At 41.6% G+C, this 24,221-nt stretch overlaps 3 protein-coding genes across 4 annotated transcripts; 2 read left to right on the top strand and 1 right to left on the bottom strand.

Annotated features, from left to right (window-relative positions):
* Positions 1-198: 198 nt before the first annotated feature.
* On the top strand, positions 199-4,340 carry LOC109629837 (uncharacterized). 2 transcript variants are annotated; one of them, XM_020087799.2, is made up of 7 exons: positions 201-517; positions 603-648; positions 1,241-1,317; positions 1,685-1,817; positions 2,604-2,711; positions 2,812-2,870; positions 3,619-4,340. In XM_020087799.2, exons 1-7 carry the CDS (start codon positions 319-321, stop codon positions 3,756-3,758), a joined length of 762 nt encoding a protein of 253 aa, XP_019943358.1. In that variant the 5' UTR covers positions 201-318; the 3' UTR covers positions 3,759-4,340. The 2 variants fall into 2 exon arrangements, with proteins under 2 accessions (XP_069368131.1, XP_019943358.1); XM_069512030.1 differs by lacking the exon at positions 2,812-2,870 and having other exon boundaries at positions 199-517; positions 3,619-3,812.
* Positions 4,341-11,156: 6,816 nt separating this feature from the next.
* LOC109629461 (somatomedin-B and thrombospondin type-1 domain-containing protein) lies at positions 11,157-14,990 on the top strand. The gene is made up of 5 exons (XM_020087182.2): positions 11,157-11,695; positions 12,455-12,649; positions 13,014-13,092; positions 13,577-13,753; positions 14,484-14,990. Exons 1-5 carry the CDS (start codon positions 11,467-11,469, stop codon positions 14,599-14,601), a joined length of 798 nt encoding a protein of 265 aa, XP_019942741.1. The 5' UTR covers positions 11,157-11,466; the 3' UTR covers positions 14,602-14,990.
* On the bottom strand, positions 14,882-20,246 carry terf1 (telomeric repeat binding factor (NIMA-interacting) 1). The gene is made up of 10 exons (XM_020087180.2): positions 20,007-20,246; positions 19,507-19,602; positions 18,844-18,971; positions 18,605-18,691; positions 18,343-18,492; positions 16,689-16,798; positions 16,570-16,596; positions 15,794-15,891; positions 15,616-15,686; positions 14,882-15,508 (listed from the first exon to the last, which is right to left on the bottom strand). Exons 1-10 carry the CDS (start codon positions 20,188-20,190, stop codon positions 15,347-15,349), a joined length of 1,113 nt encoding a protein of 370 aa, XP_019942739.2. The 5' UTR covers positions 20,191-20,246; the 3' UTR covers positions 14,882-15,346.
* Between the last annotated feature and the right edge of the window lie 3,975 nt (positions 20,247-24,221).

The following is a 24,221-nucleotide window of genomic DNA, read 5'->3' as shown; positions in this document are numbered from 1 at the left end:
GTTGAGTAACAAAAAACAAGTGTATGTTGAATGTATATAAAAGAAAATACATTTAGTAACAGAACATTTAATTATCTGTTTAATAAAGTAAACCCTGTGGTCCTGTAGCATGGCAGAGACCGTGCACTGTCAACCAGTTAAATTAAACATGTAGGTTAACCTCCATCTTCTGAAACGTTGTCCACTGGTAATGTAATGAGCCCCGTCACCATGGTAACGTGGTGTCGCAGCCTCGCTGCTCGGTGATGATCAGACTCCTCCGGTACAATGACGGACTTATTCTCCACTTCCGCTCAATAACGGGATGGATATGTTTCTATGGCGGCTCCCAGCATGATGACTTTCCAGGTGAACTCCTCTCTACCCGCCGCCGAGGCTCGAACAGCCCAGCGGGGCCCTGACGCCTCCGGACACCTCGCGTACCGGAGCCTCGGGATGGGAGCGGGCGGAGGACGAGCCGCCTTCAGACAGAAGATCCACATGAGGAGGACACTTCCTGTCACACAGCCGAGGAGCAGTGAGTGAACATGCTACATACGTGTGCTACAGTACATGCAGCTAGCTAACATGTGAGTGAGGACCACCGTTCATGTGTGTTGTAGAGTGCGGGGATGGGGAGTCGTTCATCGGAGGCCTCATGTTCAGGGGGTAAGATGTGTCGATGGCTTTTTCTTATAATGAATCTATTATGATTTAATCAGTAAACCTGGTTATTGGAGGTGACGTTGTGGATTTGTCTGCACGAGCATTGCACAGGTAGAATATAAATATACATCTTATAGGAGATAAAACACCAATTCATCCATCCTACATATATTTATCTGATTATTACTTCATTTCTTGATCTTTCCATCTTCATGTCTAATTTTATAGTGCTGTTATACCTTCTGGATCCGTTAGGGGTCGCTCTCAAGAAATGCATTTAGTTTTTTGTACTATGAGTAGATATACTTTAAATAAGAGCTCAGTAATATTAGGATCCGCTTTATTTGTCATGTATGTGTTGGTATAGCACTGTGACTGGGGTAATGGAGCTCAGATAGAAATACAACAGACAGGAAACCAGCAAAATAAAAACAACTACTGTGTGCGTCATATATTTGTGTGATATTTCACTTTATAAAAGATCTCATAGTAATAATAGCTTACTCACTGCATGTTGTTATTTCTGGGTGGTATTCAAGCTTGTTGAATATGTGCCTGTATGACTAATAATTTCACTTTTTCAATGTACGTGCAGGTCGCCTCACATGACCAAAGAGTCAGAGAATGATCCAGAGGAAGTCTATGGGAGACACTTTCTCTTTGATAACAAATGTAAGAGCTGCAGATTACGGCCTTGTCCTTCTCACTGTTACATTTATAATCTTGTTTTTTATTTTAATATTCCTTTTTTCATATTTAAACATTCAGGAACATTTACGGATCAATTCTGAACCCCAAAACCTTAAAATGTTTTTAAAGTGCATTAACAGTCTAATGGGATAAACCTGGAGTTTGAGGCCTGTCTGTGTCATGTAACCTGTCAGCCACTAGATGGAGTTGTGATCATATACAAACACAGGTCCCATTTCAGTGACTTCACCTTTTAGATATTACAACTTTTCATGCAGAATTAACAGAGTTTATAAAAGCAAAATATGTTTGTTTGATTTGATAAAACATAAAATCTCACTATTTTCAGGTGCCAGGTTTGAGAGAACCAGAACCATGATTCCTCCACTGCTGAGAGACTACCACAGACCTGGCACCCTGCACCCCCTCCGCCTCTCCAAGGAGCTTTCCCACAGCCACGCAGGGCCGCCCTTCACCCTGGGGTAACCGGCAGATTCACGTCACTCAGTCCCGTAGTTGTCGCTGTAACACTTCAAAGCATATTTCTGGAGACAGCTGCACAGATTAAACCAATTATACCGAGCCACTGTTTCATTTATGACAATTTCCAGGAATGTGAAGGAAAGAAAACCGCTGCCAGAGGCAATTAATATTTGGACTCGCATCATTTATTTGTCACAAAGGGAAGATTTCAAGCTTTTAATGTTTAACATTGTGGTATTATTGAGTGCACGATCATCGCTAAAATATCCTAATAATGATATCACAATTATTTATGACTATTAGTCATCCATTTATGGGAATGTTCTAAGCTTTGTTAATGGTGGAAATCTGCCTTTGCTCTCACAAAATACCTAAACCTCTGAATGCATTGATGGGAAAACTTACTTATTGTGTTTCACACAAAATGAGTGTCTTTTTAAACCTAAATCTAAACTAGAATGGCAGAACAGCCCCCTTATGAAAATCCACTAGGTCCGCCGTTTTATTTGGATCTGCACCAAGTTGTACAAACTCATAAATATCAGTCCTCTAAATATATCAGAACTTTTTCATCAAAATCCATGAATTATTGTCTAAGAAATCAATTCTTCCCTGACTCACACCACAACCTTCCATCAGGTTTCATGGTAATAAGTCCAGTCGTTCTTGCATCATCCTTCAAACACACAGGAAGACTAAACCTTACCTTCTTGGCAGAAATAATACAATTAGGCTGATGGCAAAGTTCCATATGTCCATAAAATATCCTCAATTCTGTTTTCCAGTTACCCTGAGAGATATGAGCTGAACCCGAGTCCAACCATCCTCCTCCCCTCCACTTTATTCCTGAACGGCAGAAACACCTTCTCAGTTGAAAACTGTAAACTCAGCAGGTATTTCCAAGCTTAAAATCTAAATCACACCGTGCCAATAAATAGCGCTCTCATTTAGTTCTCACACCCATGCTTCTTCCATTGTCCTTCTGTCCTGCAGGCCTAAGGTGAATTATCCAACCTACAACAACCTATTGACTGTTAAAGACAATCACACCAGTGAGTTATTCCAAAACCTGGACCGGGGGCCAGGCTTTTAAGTACAAGTTTTTTTTTTCCTGTACTCGGGCATTTGTCGTGGTCTTAACACGTCAGCGCTGAACTCCCGGCCTGTGTTGCAAATGAATAGGAGGGTGTAACCTTCAACCTGTACAGGTGTTTGTGACATTGATTTAGTGGCAGCAAACATGTCATTTTAATGGATTTTCCTTCTTCAAACAAGAAGCTTAGATCCCAGGCCTCTCTGTTGTCAGTGCAGGGTACCTTGTCGGCTGTGGTACATAACCGAGGTGGCCAAGGGGTCACATGGAGACAGGGAGTGTTCACTGTTGCCAAGTGCAGTGAGGGTTCTTATTTCAACAGTTTGCTCCAGTTTCTTTCAAGGGCTTTTTCTTAGTGCTGCCATTTTCCTTTTAGATTTACTCCATTTCATCGAATGGACCGGTCACACTTTTTTAAGCACACTGTGATGAGGCGGAACAAAGTATCCAAGATTTGACTGCTCATTGATGTATATTTAATCGATACCCCTCACAGATGTAGAAATAGAGAAGCAGGACAGTTAAAGGCAGGGTTTTAAATATTGAACTGAAACATTGATGGGCTGTAAATCATAATTGTGGGAAATGTGCCTAATACAGTGTTTTATTTCCAAAGTATATATCCTGATATTTTTCATTTAGTTCTCATCCTCACATCTGCTTTCTCCCTGATGGTTTCTTTTCCTTTTCTCATCCTCGCCACACAGGCCAGTCCTATCCAGACCCGGTGGTCGGAGCCTCTCGCTCTTTTATCCACAGGATATCTGAGCTGTCCTCTCTGGAGGCAGAGACGGCGAGGCAAGAAAAGCTCAAGAAAATGAGGAAACTGAGAAAACCTCCATCCTGACAATCACCTTTGTCCCATTCGCACCGGTCAAGGATTAAAACCATTGAGTCTGTGCCAACAACATCGGAACAAAATAAAACGTTTAGGGAACCGTGTTCATTTCAGTGGCTCGTTCTGACGGCTTGTTTATCCTCAGTGATTTTAGTTTCCTGCTTGTCATGGCTGCTCTTCACGTTTTGGGATTCCTGACTACAGCTTCTCTGTTCTAGTGACCACATGTAGTATTTACTGTGGCAAACTGCAGCATTTGCCCAACGATAAACGATAAATCCATTCACTATATTCCATTATGACTCACAGTAGTTTACCACTCAACATCCACTTTTTTAGTTTAGCTCTTTAATGCCCTGTAATGGCTGTTACATAATACTGACATATTTCCCGTTGTGTCATCAATAGGTTGCAGATGCTGTCCGGCTGGGATCTCATTACAACAGTGTTTTGATGATTGCCGTTATACCAATTACGATTTGTTCAGCGAGTGGGACATCTCTGTACACACTAGAGAGTTTAGCAAAACTATTATTGTGCCTTGTAATATGTCTTCCTGCAATTAAACATTTATTTTTCATATCTCAATAACTTTATCTCTTCTGTGACCCTATATTTCTGCTGAACGCAGGCTAATAAAGAGAGCTTCATACGCTACAGATTGACCGCCACAGTCCTCAAAGTGCCAAATGAAACATAATCTGAATTCCATAATCTACGAGACAGACACAAAACTGTGCCCCCAGATCCCAGAATGTGGTACTTTCCCACATAATGCATTGTTTTGTGGCTGTATAGAGGGCAGCTTACGTCTGTGAATAGTCTTGTCCATTGTGTTCGACAAAGACACCAGTCAGAGCAGTTGTCGTTTTGTTTAGAGAGAAATGAGGACGTCATTAGCTGCTGTTATTTGAAGATGTTGCGGATGCCGCCTGAGGCTGTGGGTCTAATACTGTAGAGACACCAGGACCACAGGGAGGACACGTCTGACAACGCACAACGTCTAATGTGTCACATAAACAAATTCTCGTCTCAACCCTCCTCAACTTTCACCCTTTTAATCCAATATTTGAATACAAAGTCCTTAAAACTTCACTCAGTGTATTGTCTGCAAATATTAAATGCAGAAAATGAAATATTTCCAAAATGAAGTTGTTGCAGCAGTTCCTCTTATCTCCACCGCGTGTTATCTCTCCACTACAGTTATTTTCAGCTTTACCCAGTACTAATCAGCATGGCATGGGAAAACAGAACACAGCCTCGATGGTGCACATCAGTGTCATTTGAAGGATGACAGCATCCTGCAGTCCGAGATCATTTAGAACGTGGGCAGACGGGCCTCAGAGTGACAGATTAAGGCTTTTTGATGCTGTGAAACGCTTTCAAGTGAAAGATCAAGGTTTTCCTTTGATTATTTTTGTGACATTTCTATTTGGTTTAACAAAGAGGAGACAGAAAAGAAAATTTAAGGGAGGGTCGTCCACAAAGACTGACACCTCGGATCTGGATTCGCATAACATTGAGCGTTTTGGCCACGCGGACACTTTGAGACTCAGGTGTCAACTGTGTTTGATTTAAATGAGTGTGTTCCTAAGCTCCATATTAAACAGAAATGTGCAGACAGTGTTTGTCTCCCTCCGTCGCTCTCTGCGGATCGTAAGGTGTGCATTTCAGGGACGCACAGTGACCTAGAAACATGGAACCATCCCTCGTATTCATGCTCAGTGAAGGGGCTGTGTTCACGCTCAAATGGAGGCCCAGTCTCTTGCAGGGATTTTAGCGTCCTTTTCAAGTGGACTGAAACAAAATGACCTGGAACAAACAGTCAACAATGAGGTCTTTAATAAGAGCCATACTGGGGCCTGCCAACAAGTGGTTTATCGTTTCACTGCAAGCCGACAGAACTGTGAACCAGGACAGAACCAGACCAAGAGGAGAGCACTGGTTCCATTCAGTCAATTTCTACAGGTTTCAGAGATCTTGAGGCAAGAATGCGCTTTTATTTTGTTGTGTTGCTCCCCAAAACCATGACATAGAAGAATAGAGTGGTTGTGTTTCACCTGACTTGATATTGTGCCAGTTGACTCCATCAGCAGGGATCGAAGAATGTAGCCTCTCTGCCAAATGATTACTTTGCCAACACCTCAATTCAAAACTGCCCTAAATATATTTGGGTCAGTATGAGAGGAGAAGACACAGTTTTGGGCCTGAGGATAAAGATAAGCATTTGATTAACTTAAAAAATTCATCATGACGATGTGTTAGCTGTAAACTGTTCCAGAAAGTGACTTTGGTTCAAAGGAGCCTTCTGCACACCTCCGAGAACCTGGTTCTTGGAAGTTAATGCTTGTGACTGAAATACTCCAGTACACTGCTTACCTTTGAATTCTTATAAGTATTGGCTTTGGTGTGGAAGACACATTGGACCAGAGCTACTGGATTTATTTGTCTGTAGGTGAATAGCTGGTAGGTGGACTTATTGAAAGGCCAAAGCAAGCAGTTTTCCACATCTTTGTGCTAAGCTGTGCTAATCGGCTGCTATCTTTACCCCTATGTGAATTGGACAGGAATGGGAGTGGTATCAATCTTTCCATTCAACTTCTGGCAAGAAAGAAAAAAATAAAGGTTTCTCAAGATTTCCAACCACACTTTGACACTGATTGCCGTAGCATTGCTAAACCTATTGCAGTGCAATCTTGATCAGTTAAGTGATATCTCACGACATGTCCAAAGAATCATATTCTCTATTTGCAGAGAAATATAAAATCTAATAAAAATTCCTTGTTTATCAAGGCCATAACTCTGCGACTGATTCTTCCTCCTCTGTTGTGAAACCAGTTTAGGCTCTAAAAAGGTTAAAAGATCCTCAAAGATAGTGACACAGTGATCAAAACAACTGCTACTTGAGTATAAAGGCTGCATGAGTCAACAGGGACTCACTGGTAATCTCTGTGTAGTGGTGCAGTCAGAGGTCAGATCTTTGTCTTTGTCATGATATAAACACAGAAGAGCCCAAAACTGAGTCTGATTGCAACAGAGTTACTGCGCTGCAAAACAATCTCTAGTTTCTCTGCTTGCTCTCTGTCCAGAATTTCCAGATGAGAAATTCCTTTCTTATCATGTGAGAGTGTTTGCATACAAGTTTTTGCAGCTGCCAGGAGAGCAGGTATTTTGTGTTTTCCTATCTTTATTCCTGTAACCTCAAAAATACCTGTTATTACCAGTTAAGTGTGAGATGTGACATGTTCTCCAACAAATATGATTGTCAGATCCAGTCCTCGATGCACAGCTTTTATGATATTTATACACTTGGCAACACTCTCTCACACACACACATGTCACAGGTCTAGAGACCTAACCTTTCCACTACTTGCTGACATTTCACAATAGGATTTATGAAAGCCACAGAGATAGATGCTCCATCTCCCCTATAGTCATTATCATTACCTGAAGTTTCATCTCTGTCAGAGGCAGAGGTCAGTCCCACTCCCCTCCCACACGTCTTCCTTCATCCACCTGCTGCTGCTTCTAATATCCTCATTGATTTACATACATATGGAACTACATGCTGGGATAGTTTGACTGATGAGGGGACAATTATCAGAGATGATGTCAGGTTCGGGCAAAGGAACAACTTCTCTCAATATAACTGTCTTTGTTGTCATTACTTTGGCACAGCTCCGAGGCCAGTCGGCCTGCAGAGCCGTTGCCAGACCATCATCAGTCCTGGAGAAGCGTGTTATCATCCATAAACCATCACTCAGTAATGACCCGTAATGAATAGAACGTCATTAGAGGGATGTACAAGGCGGCTCGTCATAATAGATGCCCATGATGAGCTGAGGATTTTAAGTCCACGCTGCCACATACCTGTAGTTATCTGTCTTCTTTATGGAAATCCATCTGATCTGCCACATCAACCTCCTTCTTAAAAAATGCGGAGGCCAAGTCAAACATCCACCTTCTCCACTCTTTAAATAATGACTCATGCAGCTCGCTGTCCTCGTCATTCCTAAAAAAATAAGATTAAAGACTCCCAGACAATCAAATGGACAAATGCAAACATGTGGAGGGCGGAAGTCGGAGACAGCTGAGCTATAATTTCAAAGGGTCCTGGACAAAGGCTTCCATTCATGATACAGAAACTGAGTGTCCTCATCAGCAGGAAACAAACTCAGCATAATTAGCTTGAGGGACTAAATATTTGGTTAAGGTTAATTATTCCCTTGGTGATTTTTATTTTTTTTTTTTTTTCATGAAAAGTCTCAACTCAAAAAGTTAAAAATAAGAAATTACAATAAAATGACAAGAGAGATTAAGTGAACTGAACTGTGTGCAATATATTTGCTTTGTCATTAGTTAATGTCAAACTATATGGAGGCTTGTTGTGTGTTCAGGTTGTGCGAGATGTTATGCAGCGTGTGACGTCATCAGTGTACCTTTCACGGCACGTGGCGAGATTAAATGGTTAATTCTAGCATTTGTCAACACGTGTTTTGAAACTATAGCAACCCAGGCCAGGCGTTACCATGGGGACAGCCACCGTTTGCATTCCCCATATAGGCGAGATGGAGCGAGAGCCCACCCTGTCGTCGCCATAACGCCCAGAGCAACAAGTGGAGGAACGCACCCTCTCATTGAAAACTAAATCTGATTAGTGTGTCTTTGTGTTTCTTTATATAGCTGCTCATGTGTTTGTCAGGTAAACTGAGCCGTGTGTGTTTGTGTGTATGTCATGAAGTCAGCCTCTGACACAGCAGCTTGTGACACAGTTTGAAGATCATAAACAATGTCTTCCCACACATGAACAAGGGGCTTAATCCCCCTTTTCTTAGTGTACGTGAGCAGAGGGGAAAACTGCGAGCAGGGCGGGTTTGTGCGGGAAGGCTGATCGTCTTTGACAAGTGCACAGTAAGAGCAGGAGGTCCAGGTTCGGGGGCCTGTCAGAGGTAAAACACACACGCTTTGATGTGCACCTCCAACGTGCTGAAGCCACAGCAAACTGATGCGGCTGTGAGTCTCGCCTCAGTGGACGGATCAAACCTGCGCTGAGAATTCACTAAATGTGTGTGTCGGCCTGAGTGACGTCTCAGGGGCATCCCCTTTGTTTTACACAACATAAGGTGTTACAAGATGTGCACTCACACAAAATGAGAGCAGACATCTTCTTGAAATGACTGATGATAGCTTATGTGGTGATGCAGCAACAGTAAAACCACACAAATATGTCAAAATGTGTCACATTTAGCTCCACCAAGGAGGCTGTGCTCTCGTTTGTTTGCTTGTTTATATGCAGGATACGCAAAAACTGCTCACCCGATTTCCATGAGATTTTGTGCAGGGGTGGGCCACGACCCAAGGAAGAACCCATTACATTTTGGTGTGGATCCAGGATATATTGTCACAGTCACCACCATTGCGGCATTTTTCGACATTTTGTTGTTTATTTCTCCAAACATCTGACATATGTCGGGGGCTGATATTTATGAATTTGTGCAATTTGGTGCGAATCCAAATAGAAATCAGGATCTAGTGAAAGTCAGTATTTGTAGAGCAAATATTCATTCACCAAATCTGATTATGCATCAACTCACGAGGTCAATTAGGGTTCAACGTCCTCCTCTTTATGAAACACTGATGCAGACACATGCTCCTCACTGATGCTGTTGCTGATGATTATGGTGAAGATGAAGACTATTACTGTCGCTTGACCTAACTGCTCCTTAGCGAGAAGAAGAATCAAAGGACCCAGGGAGACCCCCCTCTGCTCGGTGCGAGCTTGTTTTTCAAGACAGCGGAGGCAAAGTATCCTGATTATTACAAATATCTGTTGCTCCTGTAGCAGCGGGCTCGAGGAGGTCTCATTCCGCACTCACGCTCCCTGCAGAGGCCTCATTTGTTTCCCATGAGATGGAGGAGGAACCGCTCAAATAAATGCCGACCCTCTTTGGAGTTCACGAAATCCTCAGACATTCAGGCTCCGATGAAAAAAATGCTTTTTGCTGATGCACTGTAAAATTAAATGTCTGATTTGGACTTTAATTCAGAAGTATATCTATTCATCATTTACTGGAAAGCTTTAGTCTATGTGTCGGTCCTTCATTTTATTGACAACTTCTCATCTGATGAGCCAGGACTCTCCATTTATTTCACAACACCAGTGACATCAGAACATGTTGTTATGATGATGCAGTGTAGTGACATTAAAGAAAGTGTCTTTCTTTTTTTTTTTTTAATGGGCAATAACATCATTTGGTCACTAGATAATAGAAACCTTCCTTCTCCTTTCAGCATGTCTTAATTTCCCTCACGGCAGCAAATCTAATAGACCTGTTAACCAATCCACTGTCACCAATGAGCTAAATCCTAATGAGATAATACAATCAGCCTGAATAAGATGTCACAAACAGGCCCCTGCTGAATTACAGTGAATGAAATGAATGTGTCATCTGCAGTTCACCTACTCTGTATGTCAACAGTTTTACATTAAGGCCACACCATGGTCTGCAAATAATGACATGTTCTATTTACAGACTGTTTCCTGGGCGGGTGCAGTCATTTCCTAGAGGCTTGTTATCACTGTGAGGTTGCATCTAACAACCTGTATTTTTGTACAGATAGAATTAATTAAGAAATTGTTATGGCGGGTTAATATCGTCAGATATCATCAGCAGAACCATGTTAGACGTCTCCTGGTTTTCCTGCCTGCAAGCTCTAGCTCCATATCCCTGTGATCCAGATCCACACCAAAATTGAATTAGTTCTTCCCTGACCCACAGCTCATCCTTCCACACAACTTTTGTGGAAGTCTGTTCAGTTGTTTTCGTGTCATCTTGCTCACAAACAAACCAACAAACAGGTGAAAACACCTTCACGGAGGTCCTGAAGTCTTTCAAAAGCTTTTGAAAGACAACAAATGAGCTTATTTCTCAAAAAATGTGAACTATTCCTCTAAACAAAGTAAATATCAGATAATCGAAAAGAAACTGTGAACATCCAAAGTAAAGGAGAGAAAATCCTGATTTTTGCCACAGAGAAGGCAGCAGAGAGGTGAGAACCAGAGGGGGGGGGCTTTACAATGCTCAGCGGGCCCCCCTGCACAATCGACTGGAGACCTGCCAACTGCTCACATTCCTCCCTTTCTTTTGGGACTGGAGGTCTGGGGTGGGCAAAGTCTCACACCGGGGTCACGGTAACTCTGCATGGAGAGAGGCAAAGAAAGAGAAAAGGTAAACAAGGAGACAGGTGAGGAATAGAGAGAGAGAGAGAGAAAGAGAGAGAACAGAGGCATGAGGGGAAACACTGAGTGGCTCACCCCTCCCTCGCCCTCATTGTCTCCTCCCGTGTGTGTGATCGACTGGAGGGAGGTGCTCAGATGGGAGCGGGGAGAAAGAGAGAGAGAGAGCACACGCACACACAACATGAGAGACAGTCTGATGATCAGAACTGGGATGGGGGGCTCTGCTCTGTAGGTCGCTCTGATTCTGGAGGGAGACAGAGAGGCTGGACACAGGAATTCCAGGTCACAAGGGTTCCTGTGGCCGAGTTGGGCTGGGCTGGTATTTCCAAACTCTCCCTCTCACGGTCATGAGCGTGTCAGGGTGAGAGCAGCACGACAGTGGGAATACGCACATCCAGAAGAGGAGAAGAGCGAAAGGGAAACCAGGAGGCCGGTGTTTCACTCCAGAGGTTGACCTCTGACCTGACCCCCCCCTTCATGATGATGGGATCCTCTGAGGAGTTTGCCTGTTTGTTGCTGCTGGTTTCGACACTGGCCGAGAACCACTTGGTGTCAGGTGGCTGTTCGGGGAAATGCTGCCGGAGCAGAGACTTGAGCTGTTCCACCACCGACTGGAGGATGGACCGCGTGTATGGGACGTGCTTCTGCGACGAGGGCTGCGTCAGGACCAAGGACTGCTGCTTCGACTACTTCACAGAGTGCCCAGGTGAGGGATGAACAGAGGGGCGTCTTGGAGGGAGTGTTTGTTTATTCTTGCACACGCCTCAGATTTATGATACTGGCATGAAAGATGGAGACGAAAGGTTATTTTCAGTACCTGGTCGTTACTGGGCTGCTTATCAGGGTGTGTACGCGCAGACATTTTCTTCCATACGTGTGAAATTCCTCGTGCATATTCATCCTCACAGTCAAACTCTCATGTGTGGTTTCCCCTCCGTATTCTCTGCTTTCTATCTTGTGCAATGGACTCAATACAAATGGCCGGAGCATCATAAAAACAATGACAGGCACACACCAAATATCCCGGGCAGCTTTGTGTCTAACCTCGTTTCAGCGGACTGGCCCACATAACCGAATTAGTCCAGATATGTGAAGAATGCGATTCTGTCAATCAGTCGTAGCAATTACAGTTCCAGTCAAACAAGCCGGGCGTAGCTAATACGTGTTAAAGGCCGGAAGTCACCAGAAATCTTCATGTTTAATACATCAAAGCTTCATCAGGGTGATAGAATGGGTTTCTCTCAAAGCACTTGCAGCAGAGCAGGAAACACTAATTCTACAAAATGCTTTAATGCTCCATTAATCTAAGGTTTTGTTCTGGAAACTCAGCTCACTTACAGTTTCACATAAGAATAATACTCTTACTGAGTTCAGGCCCAACATCCCTGACGTTTACTGCAGTTTGATTGTTTGCTGCTGCAGAGGATATCCTGTAATAATAATGAATGTGGGTGGTAACATCCAGCTCAGGACTGCACCGTGAGTGACTGGAGCCTTTGGAGCGGCTGTGCCAAGCCCTGCCTGCCGTCGGTGCGAGTCCGCATCCGCCAGGTAGAGCAGCGGCCCGGTAACAGTGGAGAGGCCTGTCCCAGCCTGGAGCAACAGTCCGGCTGCAGGGAGTACAGGGATCACCAGGGCAACCACTGTGGACTCAACTCAGGTATGTATATATACAAACAAAGTATACACACACACACACTTTTGCATTTCTATCTTCGTGAGGACACCCATAGACATAATACATTCCCTCACCCCTTACCCAAACCTTAACCATCCAAATTAAATACCTAACCCAACTCTAACCCTGAGTCCAACTCTTAGCCCTCAAACAGAAATGGAGAATAACCCATTTAATTTTGGTGTAGATGCAAACAAAGGGGCGGATCCAGAAAAGTTTTTTTTATCCCTTTCCTTATCATTGATTTCTCAGCGAATCATTTGTGGATCTGATATCTATGAGCCTGAGACATTTGGTGCAGCTTTACTGAATTCAACAAACTGAGACTCTGAATTCCTCTTGTCAGGTCCTGCATTCATCACCAGCATGGAGTTTGGCAAGGGAAGGCCTAAGCATGACAGCTATGGAAACCCCCTGGACCCTGGGTAGGTTTCACATCATCATGCTCCCATAAAGCCTCTGAAACTGCACCTGACCTCAGGTATCTTTAAATTCGAGAGTTGAAAAGTTCACCAACGCCGCCGAGGGGTTAATCTCATTTTAGCTTCATGCTGTGTAACCCAAACCATTTAGGGGAGAAGAAAAAAGATTTTTAATCCATCTGCATCAGCCACCAGTCGCTGTTTGCTCACCTGTGTGTCTGTCCACACACTATTAAATATAACAATGCCAAGACTACCCACAATCCTTTGAAATGAAATACTCAGACTTTAATGAGGACGGTCACATGAAAAGCACACGCACAATAGGTTTGGGTGTTGTGAGGTGAGGCATTGTGAGCAGATCAGAGTGTTATTGTGTATTTTCTTTTTATTTCCCCCTGAAGCAAATGTTTGCACAAGCTGGGTGACATGTCATCTTTAGTCCTGGTTTGAGTGTATGACTCTGACCGCCCCTGCCTCCCCTCAGGTTCTGTGTGGAATTCACACTGGAGTCGCGGACGCCCCACTGCACCGTGGAGAACCGGCCACACACACACTGGATGCGCTACATAACTGAGGGCTTCAAAGTGTGTGTGGCATGTGAACCTCCTGCCATGCGAAACAATAGCGGCAGCTGCCAAGGAGATGGTCAGGAGTCGGACAAGTATGAAGTTATGAACCTTTTACATGAATCTTCTTCTCAGCAATGACATTTTAAAGTCTTTCTTCTGAAGCTTGAAAACAGGTTATATGGAACTTTACCCCGTCCTTCATTTCAGTGTTGCGAGTATGGATACTTGACTCAAGCCTGTCTGGTTTGTTCACGTTAGATGGGCTTGATTTTTTTATCCTGCGCATGTCGGTAATTGGGGAAAACATTAGGCTCTGAGATAAGTAACAGAAAGCCAGTCAGGTTCATTTAGTTCTCTCGGTCAGTTGAGGTTTGAGCCTGAGCTGCCCTTTAGTATAAGCCCTTAAAGCTACTGAGCTCCACCCAGTTTGACAGGATTGGTTTCTTAGATTTATGACATCATAAATCCTGTCAGTCTAAATTATTCTTTTTCAGACTGACGTTTGTTTACTGCAGTGTTGCAGTAGAAACACTCAGCGCCTATTGCTTATTTTGCCCAAAATAAAATTTTTGCCATATAAAAAGGCACATGGGAGACTTTTAATTTGGAAGATATGTAGAAACTATGAGTCAAGAAGAAGCCACCTTAACCAGACAAATCTGAGCAGGGCAAGTTCCCTCCACCTAGATTAGCTGAATGTACTCCTGAGAACAGCAGTAAATCAGTAGATTTGTGAGTCACCCAGATGTGAAACTGACATGAAATTGTGAAACAACGTTTGCTTGTAGTGTGTGTGAAAACCACCAACAACTTGTGTTGCAGAGAAGCTTTGCTCCACTGGCAGGCGCTGGGGAACCCTCAGTGCCACGGGACGTGGAAGAAGGTCCAGAGAACCCAACAGTGTCACTGTCCGCCGCAGCACAGCTTCGTCTTCATCTGATCCAAACCAGACACCAGAGAGCACAGCTCTGATCTGATCCCTCATCAGTGGAACTGAGATATCGCTCAGATCTGAGGTGTTGACGCGGCAGGCTTCTCGTACTAAGAGACTTAATACATGTGAGGGTGGCGCCGTGCAACTAGAAGTATGTTAATATACTTCACATGTCACACATGATATAAAAGCATTTTGAAATCACCATGCACATTTCCATTGTTGTTTAATGTTGTAGCATACTGTGTAAAAACACTGTTTCCAACACGCATTAAAAACTTGTCAGTTGGTTTTGTACATTTTTATTGTAGCACGCTACATTTTGTTTTTGTAACAATTTATCTGTCAAAGCTATTTAACTTTGATTTATAAAATTAAAAAAACATTTTACATTTGTGACTATCAAACATTTATTAAAAAAAGAAAACCCACCACAGCTCATGGTGTGTGTTGCCTGTCGCCTGGTGACATGACTAAACAAAATGAAAGAAGGAATGTCATGCTTCGAGATAAAATGCTAGAGTGCAATATTTACAGATTTGATGTCCAAACATGAAAGGCATCTGTCATAGAAAGCAATGCAACTAGTCATCTTTCTGTGTTGACTGCCCTCTGGTGGTATATTTTCTTAGTGCAAATAGCAAGGTATAACAAGCCAGTAACACAAAAGAAAATTTTCAAAAAGTGGACCAGAAAGGTCAATGAATTTATTTACAAGTTAAAGAGAAGGGTGTACGCTCCCTCTCCCTCTTCAGCAGACTTGATCTGCCCTCATTAAAACTCTCCACCGGTCTTTGAGCATCGTTCCCGTGCGTCCTTCAAAGTCGTAATCCATTAATATGCGAGACCACTTCCCCATGCCATGTTTTCTGATGCCAGCCTTGAGGTATTTGTCCAGCTGAGGCGTCCATTTCTATTCAAAGGAATTTGCCCCATATTAAAGGCAGCACTTGAGCGATGGCTGGAAATACTTGATAGAATGAATTAACTGGCCACAGTATTAGATTAGGCTCGACCTACCTGATGTGGTTTTCTTTTCTTCTGGATCTCTGTGCTGTCCATCGACTTCTCAGATATAATCTGAGACACCTCTGATGGAGGAAGGTTTAACATTAGCTTTTGTTAATTCTCAGGATTATCTATGAAAGCATTTCTACATTTTGTGGAGAATAAAAGTCAGAGGAAAAATGAAACTTACCACTCCTAGAGAGTCTTCTGATGGAGACACAAGGCTTCTTGCCTGATTCAGGTTTCCATACCTCAGTGATTTTAGTTGAGAGTAGTTTCCTTTTTGTTCTGTTGAAATGCAAGTGTGAAAATGTTTTTTGTTAATACCTTTTGTTCTGTGTTTATGACATCCCCCCCTTTACCTTAACAGAGTCAGCAAAGCCAAAAATTATAGAGGTTCTGATACCAGCAATAGAAATGTCTCTGATACTGCTGAAGATGCCGGGTCGGGCATCGGCAAGTACGCAAATCCATGTGCCGCTCTAATACCTCGTCTTTAAAGTACATTAGTTTCACTCGAATAAAACTACAATTTTCTTTCCCCAGAAATCACTTCTTCTTCGCTGGCAGTTGTGCTGTACTGCCACTGGTAGCGATGAAAAAGCATTACTGTTCTGCCTAAAATTTAAAAGGTGTTTTATTAACTTTAACAGCTATTCTAAGCATGTAATTGTTGTATTCTTACATTTATTTATTACTTCTCTGTATGTATTTGTGTTTAAACATCAGCCAGGCCATACAACAATGATAGCAATCATCACTTCCACACAGGGTTAGTAGCATACAGCTGTTAAAGTACTTCAAATATGTTTTTTTAGCACTGGTATTTTATCCATACACAATATCGACTAATATGCAAAGTCCGGGTATCAGAAGTGGTACTGGGAAGGAAAAATGGTGTTGGATCAACTCTAAGACAAAGATTTATTTTTGAGACGACACATTTAAACACTTGTTTGTACTGACCTTAAACACGCGGTGCTCTCTTTCGTCCTGGTAACACATAAGTGTACACATACAATGTTAAATACGGAACAGAAGTGGATGATATCAATACATATGAGGTCTAAAAAAATGTTTCCTACTTTATCTCGTTCTTTACTGATTCATCGGCTGTTTCAAAGTGAGAGCTCTCCTGCACCTCGTCCTTTACACCCTCGACACTCTGTGATGACAGGACCCTCATAGTGGCTTCCTGGTGGATGGAGAGTTAAACATAAAAACACAGACAAAATTTTAGAACAGTGATTATTATTATTATTTCATTATTTTCCCCAAAACAATTAACTTTCAGGTGGAGGTGTTGCGATAACATGAAAGTGAAACTAATGAGGTCTGTCATTATAATGCACTTCTAAATTTAACCTTGGTCAGCAGCCTCCATGTAAATCACTGCTGAAACTTTCATGAATAAGTAAGTGTGCTGGACCCTGAGGAGGCCTCTGCTGAACTGAGCAGTTTGCCCTTCCAACTAATTTGATGACAAATTGTCCATTAGCTGTGACTGATAAGTCATGTAAGAACCTTCAGTTGGTCAGGACGTCATTATTCAGAAGAACGAGAGCGTAGCCGATCAGCTCCCAAACACAAGATCAAGAAAATTTACTGGCTGCTGAAATGTATTCGTTAATTCTCACTGTTGGCTGGAGCAAAACACCAGGCACCTTCTGTATTTGACAGTGAAGTCATCACCTCACAAACTGCTGAGCAGCATAAACCTCAAGAATTATTTTCATACTTGTTAAGATGAATTTATGTTGGGTGTAAATCCTGTTTTTTTACGCTGAAAACAAAACACCACACACCCAACATATTATTTTCATTTGTGAGCAAAGAGGAGACTAATCCTCTTGGTCAAAGTCTTGTTCCCAGACCAAACAATTTCTTGCACAATTATTTTCTTTCCCTGTTTTTCATCTACAAAAAGCTTGATCCTTAATTTTACACTGGGATTAGTCCTGCGGGGCCAGCTGCACAAATGATTAATTCCCACATTACATTGTAGAAGTTCTGCTTTTTTTTGGAAATCCAACAAACCTCAAATATGACGACAACAAAACACTTCTGAAGTCTTTAGATATTAAAAAGGTTTTGGCAGTGTTCACCAAAATTTAAATGAAGACTTTTAAGACCCTTTTACCTTAGAGAATGTGATTCAATTACTTTGACACAGTTATACTAGTCAGGATAAAACACACAGGCATACAGGGCACAGGTCCAATGGTCTGGGGGATCAGGAGACCCCTGGGCCAGAGACTTGATATTAAGTGACTGTTAATATACCCAAGTCAGAGAGCTCAGTAAAAAGACTGCAAAGAGAGAACTATCATAAAGGGAAACAATTCTACCCTGGAGATACACAAAATGATCATGCACGTCACACAGGAGACACAAAACAACAGAAAATGACTAAGTTATAATGTCCGTTGATATTTAGGGTTTCGAGAAGAAAATATTCAAGAAGAGTGTAAATGAAAAACAAGTCCTGGAAAAAAAACTCTATGGCCTTTTAAAATAATCTAAATTCAAAGCTTTTTAGCACTTTTCAAGATTCAAATTCCCTGTTAGAGATCACAATATACTCTGCTAAGCCCCTATACCCCCGTCTACTATTGTATGACCTGATGTGGACAGACACCCCTTGTAAAGCTCTTCTACATATTTTATGACCTAAGCTGAAAGTGGAAAGAGTGACCTTGTGTAAAATTGACCTATAACACACTGGATCAGGTCCTTTACCTTCAGAAGGTCGTCAGAAGGATTCTTCTCCAGGTAAACATCCAGGTAAGACTGGACTGTCTCCAGCAGGTGGTTAAAGCTGAAGCTCATGAGCAATGGGTGGTAGGTTTCTGTCTTTGTCACGATTGTTTTAAGCTTGACTCCCAAGTTCTGTTGAAACAGTATTGATTATTAGGAATAAAATCAATCATACTTGGCCATCAAACAGCACAGTACTGACCCAGTGTTTTTAAAAAGAAAAATGTCCATAAAGGACACAGACCTGTGGGAGCTCATAGTTATCCTCAAACCACTTCAGAGCTGAGGAGGCAGAAGATCTTTGGCCTTTCTCCATGCAAACAGCCACAGACTAGACACATAGCAAACACATATGAGACTTAAAACTGAAAATGTAACAAAGCATCTGCGTAACATCAATGTTAACTGTCTGTAGCTTTCACCAGAAATACATTTAAATCATTCTATAATGGGATAATAACAAATATCTCACAGTAGGATTACCTGGACGAACAAATGAATGGTTATGTTTTTAAACACACTTTCATCTGCCACACTGTCTTCCAGTTTTGACCATATTTTGGCGGCGGACATCAGAGGCATCACACTGTCGTCTTCCTCAAACATGACATCTGGAGACAAACAGTGTGTTACACAGCAAAAACAGACAGAGTGGGAACATTTGTATTTATAGTATAGAAACTAAATATCTATTTTGAAAACCACACTTTTTTACTTTAAATCACCTGTCTAATCCTACAGTTGTTATCAGAACAAGTACTCAAGAGACTTTACTAGCATTACATTTTTTAATCTCAGTCGGGATCAGCTTCAACAGATAAACACGCTCAGGAAGAAGTTTCCACAGGGAGCAGCTTGCTGCTTTACATCTATCAGCCACAGCATTAAAACCATTCACTGTTTCTAATGTTATAACAATGACTTGTTGACTTGGTCAAGCCACGGAAAATAATTCAACAAAAGAGTTTTAAATCCCATGACTGATGGTTATGGAATATTTGCAGTTATCAGTTCCAAAACCAGTTTTAATGTGGAGGCTGATCTGCAGTCTGTCCTCCCTAATTTCCACTAACAAGCAGCAAAACAAAAGGAACTCCTGCAGATGTGAACAGGCCTCAGGTTAATCCTCATGCTGCAGGAACTTACCCAGATATTTTCCATGCATGACTCTGGCGAGGAAGGCACATATCAGCGTTTTCTCATTGTAGACGTTTCCATTGAGAGCTGGACTCAGAGAAATGGCTAAAAAACAAAAAGACAAGTATACTCAAAATCAACCACTGGGACTTAAACGCACTAGTCGATGCTGAGCTTTGCAGTGAGAAGCCTAAATGTATTATTATCGTTTTATTACGGTACCTACTGTTCAATTCTATTATGAAATTCTTTCTTACGACAGAACTTTTTAACGGAGACTTTTTCACATGATTGTTTTTGTCTGACCTGTGCAACATGTTGAGTCTTCATTTCTACAGCTTTGTTTACATTTTGATTGTGTATTTCCGGGTTCAAACTGTTACCCTTTCCCTGTTAACGTTATAATAAACTTTATATTAAATCTGACACCGGGGCTGTTTGGTTGATATAAAGTTAAATGTCGGTGGTTGATGAACTAGCCACTGGTTTGTTAGCTGTTAACAACTTACCCTCGAAAACCGAAAGCGTCTGGTTGAATTCCTCGAACTTCGCTTCTTTAAAATGTCGACACAGACTCAGGAACATGAAGTCCACCATCCATCCTGTCGCTACAGAGGACACGTGCTGGAAACTGACGCTTTGGTCGAGTTCACTTGCGTCTGTCGCACTTTTATTGTTCGGCTCAGACTCCATGTTTATGTCTGCGGCTCAACTTCTTCAACTTCTTCTTCTTCTGTGGAAGCGGTTTGATTTCCGCGCGCTTTCGGGTTTGTGATAGTTTGGCATCGCCCGTACAGACCGTAGCGCCCTCTGGCGACCAGGAGCAACTAAACAATAGCACTTTGATACAAATAAATATGACAACGGGACCAAAACAAACAAACGAATGATTAAATGAATAAGTTAATGAATAAATATACAAATAGAGTGTGTCTCCGTCCAATAGAAAACAACGGACCACAGAGTAGTGTCGTGTTAGGACGTCGTATGACCCCTGACACTGAAGTATTAGGAGGTTAAGGAGGGTAAGTTGTTGTTGCTTTTTCAGTGCAGTGCATAAAATGAGATTACTCTACCACATCATTTCCCAAAATGCAACTCAAAGTTGCACAATTTTTCATGTTGAGTGGCAGTAACGGAGCATGTTTGTTTGCTGTATGTGTAGAAAAGTCACACAAGGTGCTCTTCGGTGCAGAGGTGAAACATTTTGATATTAAAAAAAGTAAAAAAAAGAAATAAATAAAGCGATGCATGCACTCTGACAGCCTGATAAAACCCAGTGTGCAGCAATAAATGTATTTTATTATGTTATCTTTGGCATGCATTAGTCATACTAAGGGAAGCTTTTTAATTTTACCAAGCAAGAGTGCCTTGGGTTTTTTGTATCAATACTTTAAAATGTAAACCACAAGCCTTGATGGGTTTAGTCTTATTCTGAAAGCTACACCTGCAACAAATTTTACAAGTTAACAAAATCAAATACTGAAATCCTCACTCCCTTATGTATTGAAACTTATATAATAGAATCTGTCAATTTAATCCTCTGGCACAATGGACGTAATTGATACTGTCATTATAGCCCCATGTGATACAATAGTACATCTATATAATGCATTAACTTAATTCTTTCCAAGAGTATGCATGGGTACCCTTGTTTTGTATCAAAGACATTACACACCAGATCCTGTGGTTTCTGAGGTTTGGGAGAGCTGCTCATGTTCAGTATCACTCGTTGGCAGCAGTTCACAGCAGAAGAGCGGAGATCCATTAATTGCATCTAATGGAATGGAATACATTTCCCTCCAGTGATAAATCATTTATAAGCCAGCCATGCCAGATTGCTGAGTTGTGTGCACTTTTGGATATGAAAAAGATAACTTTTCATACTTTCTTGCGGCAAATGCAGAATCAGTTTTAATTAATGCTCTATAGAGATGATTTATTTATCTTAACATGTAATCATCCTTAATATACAAGATATGTATCCGGGGAATGTAGACTCAGCCAAGAAACATTATCTATAGAGCACCACACACACACAAACACACACACACACAAAAACACACGAGTTATATACACATTTATTTGTAATTCTGCATATGCTAATAGATGTAATGGGGAACAATGCTCTACAGAAATGTTGACATACATGTACCATAACAAAGTGTTCTGTGGTCACATAATTGTTCGGACAACTACATGCATACAAAGATGTCGCTTTGTACAGAAACAGTCTGTAGCTCAAAATGTGTCTAATGATCATGTTCTAAAAAGCTGAACAGAGAAAACAAACAAATAAAAATGTAAGAGGCAGAATACACAAAGACATAAGAAGAAAAATAATAGCTTTATGTATTTTTGGGAGTAAGGTTTTAATAAGCACGCATGAGTGACACGGACAATACCCATTCTCTCAGAGAAAATAAAGACACAACGTTTGCACTCTGTACAGTATCACAGGTAATAATGCCATCATGAGAGAGTAAGACAGAGCACAATCCGTTTCCGCTGTCAGCTCACGCAATTCATTCCAGTATCCACACAAACGTCAATCCCGAGGGGGATACAGCTGATCAATCAAAAATCCTGTTTCTCCACCCTGCCTGTCAAAATGAAGGATTACTCGAGGATAACACAGAGACATGATAACTACAAATAACGGATGAAAAAATAAATAAATGGACGTACATGACTCCACGTGTTTACTTTGGAGCAAGGAATCTGAGTTTCTAAGGAGGGATCAATCGTTTCACATGAATCTCTGTTTACGGACTCAAATCACGTTGGTCAAGGCTACACAGACAAAAGAACATATGGACCACGGCAGATGTGATGTCACTTTTTAAGGGGGGAGTTTTCTCTCACAGCATTCCCTCATCCTAGTCTTTCCTCTCACCCACTGATCCATGAGCCTGAGGGCATGACATGGGGTCATAGCCTCTCAAGCTGCAGGGACGAGAGCACAGAGTTGTGTCATCATGGGAAATAACCAGATGGATCAGTGTGGTGACAGTAGGGATCTCTCACTGCCTGTCTGCCGTCACTCAGACCCCTCACTCTCCTTCTGTTCCAACCTCTTTTGTCCTGCCTCTGTGGAGACTGATGGGAAGATGGATACTGAATGTGGTGCACAGATCACCCGGGAGGAGGGAGAAATATTGCCGCTCCTGCAGTCCGGGAGCCGAGACATCGACATGGATTTGACAACATCACCATTCAAAAAAGTACAGAAGTAACCAGTTGACGTTATAGCTGTTAAAGAAAAAACAAAGAATCTATCCAATAGGAACATCAGAGAGTTATAGAAAACCTGAGAACTCAATAACATTACTTGTATCTATTACATAAAGACCTGATTTCTCCTATAAAATTAGAATTTTCTGTACAGTGCTATATGAACAAAGCAAAATGACTTGCTACCTTCTCATAAACGGCGGCGTTATGAAAAGGCACGCATCATTTCAACCACCATATGGCAGGAAATTGTGGTCATGCTCTATTTTGGTTTTTAGAAAAAATAGAATCATTCTCAATGTTAATTCACAAAAAACATAAAATCCTTTGTGTGTGGCCATTGAAGTTTGTCTTTATATCTTCCACAGACGTCTGTTGGATTCCTGCATGAATCTAACAGCGATATAAAAGGCCCAAAGTGGTCAATTTGGATCCCTTTTTCCCCCCCGATAAATTTGAGGTCCATTGATACATGTGGCATTAAGGTGCTTGTCAGCATTATGCCTGCCATATAATATGAAAAAGCAAAAGTCAAATCCTCATTTGCATTGTTTGTGAGATTCTGGTGGTTGTTAATAGTGTTTTTGCCTCATATTAAAGATATAACATTTGAAAAATACAAGTAATTTCTGCCTGTACACTTACAAATTCCCATAGACAGAAAATAAAGTGCCACAATTCTTGGCCTGCATAGATTGCAGTATGCGGTATTGCACATTCCACATCTCTCTGTGAGAACAAAAAAAAAACATGATGATAATACTAAGAAGAAGAAAAAGAAAACAAACAACAAAGAATTAACCCACGTACGTCCCGTCAGAACCGTTCGGGTTTGTGTGGCGTTCACAAACAAACTACTGATTCACTCAGCCAAGTGTCATGCCGAAACAATGAACACATTTTCCAGCAATTAAAAATTGGAATCAAAGGCAACATACAACGGATATTTTCAGTCAGTGTAAAACAAAAGCGACAAAGAAGATGAGCAGAAAATACAGAAAAAACTCTTTGGGTTCGAGTTTGACTGAAAATTTTGTTCACAATAAAAACACATAAATGAATTACAATCCAAGACACTACGGGTATACAATTAAAAAAAAGATGCTTTAAACTCGTCAGCAGGATCGGATAGAATCGCAGTAGTATGGAGCAATTGTGGACGACGTCAGGGCGCTGAGGAGAGGGCAATGAACACAGTGCAGGTAAACAAACCATAAGGAAAATAACATAGCTACTTTCATAATATGTGATTACTGTATATGTTATTATGCAGCGAGGAGATAGATGGAAGCTTGTCACTGTGCTTGATTTGGTCCATTAATATCACAAAGAATATTTGTATCCCTTCTGATTTGCCAAAGTAGATAATTATAGTATAAAGCCTATATTGTGTAATGACCAGGTCTACTGTGCTGAATTAATAAATAGTCTTAACTCTGCTATTGGAGTTTCGCTTACCTACCGTAGAATTTATCTACAACCGATCTAGA

The sequence above is a fragment of the Paralichthys olivaceus genome, chromosome 17, assembly GCF_024713975.1.
Source record: "Paralichthys olivaceus isolate ysfri-2021 chromosome 17, ASM2471397v2, whole genome shotgun sequence".
NCBI classification, from domain to species: domain Eukaryota; kingdom Metazoa; phylum Chordata; class Actinopteri; order Pleuronectiformes; family Paralichthyidae; genus Paralichthys; species Paralichthys olivaceus.
Note: the sequence above shows the minus strand (reverse complement) of the source record. Positions and strands in the feature narration are given on the sequence as shown.